The sequence below is a fragment of the Salmo trutta genome, chromosome 7 (genome assembly GCF_901001165.1).
Source record: "Salmo trutta chromosome 7, fSalTru1.1, whole genome shotgun sequence".
NCBI classification, from domain to species: domain Eukaryota; kingdom Metazoa; phylum Chordata; class Actinopteri; order Salmoniformes; family Salmonidae; genus Salmo; species Salmo trutta.
The window spans coordinates 33890950-33896775 of record NC_042963.1 but is presented as its reverse complement, the minus strand read 5'-3'; the positions used below and the strand labels follow the sequence as shown (position 1 = coordinate 33896775).

Genomic DNA, 5826 nt, shown 5'->3' with positions numbered 1-5826 from the left:
GTGCCTCATTATTTTAGCATGTCATGAAGGAAAAGTTGAGGTTCTCCAGCATTGAGTGTTTCCAGTAAAGGAAAAGTTGAGGTTCTCCAGCATTGAGCGTTTCCAGTAAAATACTCTGTGCAATATCCCTGCCTGGGGGACTAAGCCCTCTAGTGTTGAAGCTGGTAAGTGCTTCAAAGCCAGCATATTATCAGGGCCCTGCCTCGGTTTCTCTGACCAAGTGAGGGGAAAAGGTTTGAAGGTTTTTCCCTGACCACAAAGTCCCCAAAACAGAGCAAAAGTTTTGTAACTTAACCTTTTCATAACTCTTTCCACAAAAAAAGCAATGAGATGTCTCATCTTTAATTGTCAAGTCAGACCATATAAATGAGGAGCATATAACACATTTGATTTAAGCATAAAGACTTGGGTCAATCATGATGACTTTTTGACTGGAAACCACAACATCTCCTTTAGTCTTCTTTTGGCCTTGAGCAGAAAGATCTCTCCCTGAAGAGAAAAGACAGTCAGACCACAGACAAAGACTCCAAACTAAAGATTCAAATAAACCACTCACCAGTGGAGGCTGCTGAGCGTAGGACATAATAAGGGCTGGAACGGAGCGAATGGAATGGCATCAAATGCATAGAAACCATGTGTTTGATACCATTCCACTAATTCCGCTCCAGCAATTACCACGAGCCCATCCTCCCCAATTAAGGTGCCACCAACCCCCTGTGCCAATAAAAACACACTCCAAACTGTTGCACAGAGTAAACATGACAGCCTGGTCCTAAGCACACCACTCACTTTGCCTGTTGCACCTTTGTTCACAGGAGCCTGCCAGAGCGTGGCACACTGTTGCACGACAGTGGATGTACACCTGGTGAGACAGAAATGAAATCAGCTACATCTCTGGAGCTGGTCAACAGAGCCTTGTCTACATTGATTTGTACCATGGTTATGTCTATATCTATGTTAGGTATTCCTTCACCTGATTGTGATGTTTTTATTTATGTTTAAAGCACTATAGGTGTATGAGGAAGCACTCTACAATATGTATAAAATAGGTACATGTTCAAGCAATATGGTAATAGCTACACATTGCTCTATGGGATGTTAGGTGGAATCTTAACCATCATCTTTACATCTACGCAATGCTCTCAGATCTACACAAGTGTCTCTATGGGTTCTGATGTGATTTGGGATTGAACTGCATTCATTACGTTCTCCTGCAGGGGGACCATAGATGTCGGATCCACAAAGGTGAACATCTTGAAGACGAAGCGCTTGTAGTGGGATAAGAATTCTCCCGGAGGGATATAGGAGCTGTCCGCGGCGATGGGCACGGTCAGGTAACGGTCATCCTGGTAGGGACACCTGGGGGGAGATAAACACACAGAGAGAGAGAGAGTCATGGTGAGGAGCACCAAAGACCAGCTAGGACAGAAACTGGGGGGAAATGGATTAAGCAGAGTACTATATCGTTCACAAACTTCAAAAAGAATAGCTGGATTTAGAAGTTTATTTAAATCACTTGCTTTTAATTTTGAACATATATATATAACGCAAAGTTTTAAAAGTATAGAGTATTTAGTTACCCATTAACTAGTAGGTCCCACCGGGGCAGCCTATCACCTGTGGGGTCTGTGGTGGCCCAGCACTGCTCCAGTGTCAGGACAACATTGGGATCTGTCATCCCCAGGATGCGAACCTCAGCGTACACGGGATCCCTGAGGACCTTGGTGACAGGGTAGTCTGCCACCGTGTAGTAAGAGGTGTATGCTTCTTGCACTGTGGAGGAAAATCACATTGGTAGTGGATGAGTTCACCTTACAATATACTGTAAATCACTTAAACTACCATGCACTTGGAAAAGTGATCATTACTCCATCATCATTAGGTTCATATCAGGCTTTTTCCCTTTATACTTTTTTAAAGTATATATATATATATATATATATATATGTGTGTACTTAAATATATACTTAATACTTTCGTTTTTTTATAAAAACAAATACAACACAAAAATATTAAGTGACGCAGAAAACCTGAACACCTGGTGAAAAAACTCACATCAACTCTGACTGGATAACTCATATCAGATACACAGGAACAATATCAAAACTAGGAATTACTTTCATCACATCCCTTGGAGAGACAATGTCCATTGGCCAGTCGGAGCTCCACGTTGAGAACTGCATCAACAGTGACCACTGGGTTGGGGTTTGGATACGTTTTCACCTCGATAACCAGTGTCTCAACGGAAGTCCCAGTATACCGACACTGGAAGACCAGGCTGAGAAGAAAGTAATATATTCAGAGCTATCAGAGACATATCAAATATCAGCACTTTTTTTTTGGGGGGGGGGGGGAATTGCCAATAAAGCCTGCAGGTATAACACGTTATGAGGCAGTAATGAGGTTATGAGCATGTACCCTCAAGCTTAAAATCATCTCATACTGGTCCTGACTAAATACCAGCCATTGTAAGTCAGTTGAAATGATGTTGCATAGAGAGAACAAATTATTATACATTATGAATGCCTTACACATTTTTAATAACTTAAAAACTTAAAAACACTGATATATATATATATATATATGCATGACACCCCATTTTAGCTAAGATCACCTACTCATAGTGGCTGTCCCTGGTAATGTCGCCGAAGGGTCCAATCCCCACTACATATGAAGAGGACATCCTGTTCTCATAGACAATAGTATCAGGTTCCTCCTGCAGACAGACCATGCATCACATTGTGAAAAAGTAGAAAGAAGTACTTTTACTGGATAAGTAAGCTTTTAATCCTGCCCTGTTTTAACAAACTCCATTCTTCTAATCAGCTGTTTATTATGACCTCGATTAGCTGAATTAGGTGCTAGAGCAACACAGTAGCTCTCTGGTTAAGATGCAGTTTCATTGTACTGAAACCAAACCCTGGCCATACGTACCGTCACCACAGTTCCACATTCAGTAACTTTGAACTGGTAGATGGCAAAGGCAGATGTGGTGCCGACAGGGGTGCAGTGGGCTCCGTTTACCCCCAGCAGGCTGATAGAATCTAGCTGCAGGTTGGGCAGAGTGGCATCCCTGGAAACCACCACCACAAACTGGCCATCCTTGGTACACTGGACAGTCACTGGTGACAAGGAGCATAGGAGAAACATGAAGTTAGTAGTCCTAATCGCTGAGTAAACTGGAGCATTTTGGTGCATGTTGATTGTTGGATACAAAATGGCCATATCTAAGTGGGTAAGTGTAAGTGAAATTGTTGAGAGTGAAGAGTTCCCAGTCCAATGACTAGTTTTCTGGTAAAGAGAAACATACTAGTTTCTCTGAGGGGGCAAAACATGAAGTAAAATCGCACTGTTACAACTTGAGAGTGAGAGATCTAGAGTAAAATGAGCATAGTCTGACACCTACCTGTTTTCCCGTAGAAGCACATCCGTCCATCAAAACAGCAGCTGATGGCCTGGCATTGGGCAGCAGTGATGCCAGAAAGTCCACACGTCACCTTGTCCTTGTCCACAACCTCACAGGTCTGTTTTGTGTCGTCTTTGGGGTAGGGTATCCGTTGAGGTATGGGTTGGGCAGGCTTCTGAAGAAAGGGTTGAGCAGGTCTCTGAGGAAAGGTTTGGGCAGGCCTCTGAGGAAAGGGTTGGGCAGGCCTCTGAGGAAGGGGTTGGGCAGGCCACTGAGGAAGGGGTTGGGCTGGCCTCTGAGGAAGGGGTTGGGCGGGCCACTGAGGAAGGGGTTGGGCTGGCCTCTGAGGAAGGGGTTGGGCAGGCCACTGAGGAAGGGGTTGGGCTGGCCTCTGAGGAAGGGGTTGGGCTGGCCTCTGAGGAAGGGGTTGGGCTGGACTCTGAGGAAGGGGTTGAGCAGGCCTCTGAGGAAGGGGTTCAGCAGGCCTCTGAGGAAGGGGTTGGGTAGGCCACTGAGGAAGGGGTTCGGCAGGCCTCGGAGGAAGAGGTTGGGCAGGCTTCTGAGGGGCTTGGTAAGCCCACTTCAATTGAGCGTCACACAGACAGCCAAGCATGGCCACTGCTACGAGACAAACAACACTCCACTGCATGGCCATGGATTCAGAACAAGATACAATCCGAAGAACACACAAGGCTCACTGTGCTACTTGTTGCTGCTTTTATACATGGTGGGGTGTGTTGAACTTTTGAAAAACCCCACCTCCTTGGCTGATCAATCATTCACATCCAGTCCGGAGGAATCAAGTCTTTCCACACCCTGAAGTCCCAAACATTTATTGACAAACCCAATGTTCAGGTCACATAGATCTCTGACATGCCTTTGACCAGAGTTGAAGGTCTTTGTGACCGTAACATTGTATTTGTTAACAAATGTTTATTTTGCAGGTACACATGGTGTGCAAAACTACACTCAAGAAGTAAACATTTTATAAATAATAATAATAATAGACACAAATGTATCTATTGTATTCTATTTCTAATATAGCGAAATATATTGCCACCTTTTCACTTTTCTTAAATAATTCCCTATTTCTTCGAAAATAAGTTGACATTAAAAAAAAACTTCAGTCTAGACGTGTTGTTATTGGATTGTCAGCATTGCAGAACCACCGGAAAATGCTTCTTGTATCAATGAGCTTGCTGCACCTTTCTAATGGCAATTTGTCCCACTCTTCAGCCACTCTTCAAACTGCTCCAATTCTTCAATGTTTGAGTGGTGCCTTCCACTAACTACTGTTTTCAGATCTCCTACACAAAAGCTGAAGAACATATGAACATCGAGGTACTTCTTTGCAGGTACTGGAGTTATAGGTGAAAAATATCTCGCCATAGGTTTTTGATGGGATTCTGATCTGGACTCATCGCTGGCCACTCCAGAACAGTCCAGTGTTCATTTTTTAACCATTCCTGTTGTTTATTGATGTGTGTTTGCATTTTTGTCCTGATGGAAGACCCACAACCTTCAACAGACACCCACTAGTTTACCAAAAACACATTGATAATCTACTAATTTCATGATGTCTTTCACATGTTCAAGGTCCTCAGTACCAGAGGAAGTAAATCAACCCCACATCATTATCAAACCTCCCCATGTTTGATTGTAGGGAGGGTGTTCTTTTCTTTTAAAGATTCATTTGGTCATCTGTAAACATAGCACTGCTCTGTATTGCCAAAGAGCTCTAATTTTGTTTCAGTGGTCCACAGAACATTTTCACAGGAGTTAGACTTCTTTAAAAGTTCCTTGTGGTTTCTTGTCTCTTTCAGTAGTAGGTTCTTCCTATAATGTTTACCAACGACCAAATTAATCATTCAAAGAAAATAACACCATTCCTACAAAACATTTTTTTTTATTGTTTCTTTTTTATACTATTTAACCTTTATTTTATCAGGGTCATACAGGAAATACACAAATCTAAACACAAAATGCAAGCAGAAAGAAAAACACGATCATAAAAAAAAAACACATTCAACATAAATAAGGTCCTCAATCAGCTTTCTGAATTGCCCTAGAAGCACCAAAAGCACCATTTAAGAAGATTTGTAAGATTTTTCCACAAATAAGGTGCAAGAAAACTAAAACCTGATTTACCTAACTAAGTAGAGACAAAAGGAATTTCCAGAGTTAGCCATTCATGAGACCGGGTGTGGTAACTCATATGTCTAAAGTTTAGTAATGATGTTAGGTACAGTGGGACTTTTTGTTAAAGGGCTTTATAAATGAAAACATAGCAATGTATCAACCTAGGTGACATCAAAGAGGACCAACCAACTTTCTACTAGAAAATGCAGTGATGAGTACTAAAATTGTTGCCCGTAATAAAGCACAGTGCGTTTTGATCACCTGCATCTAACGGCTTTAAT

General features: G+C 42.4%; 1 protein-coding gene across 1 annotated transcript; it reads right to left on the bottom strand.

The window, feature by feature from the left end:
* Window positions 1–323: 323 nt before the first annotated feature.
* On the bottom strand, window positions 324–4106 carry LOC115197286 (zona pellucida sperm-binding protein 4-like). Its single transcript, XM_029758674.1, has 8 exons — window positions 3407–4106; window positions 2935–3122; window positions 2619–2716; window positions 2118–2278; window positions 1581–1773; window positions 1206–1359; window positions 790–862; window positions 324–489 (listed from the first exon to the last, which is right to left on the bottom strand). Exons 1-8 carry the CDS (start codon window positions 4059–4061, stop codon window positions 392–394), a joined length of 1620 nt encoding a protein of 539 aa, XP_029614534.1. The 5' UTR covers window positions 4062–4106; the 3' UTR covers window positions 324–391.
* Between the last annotated feature and the right edge of the window lie 1720 nt (window positions 4107–5826).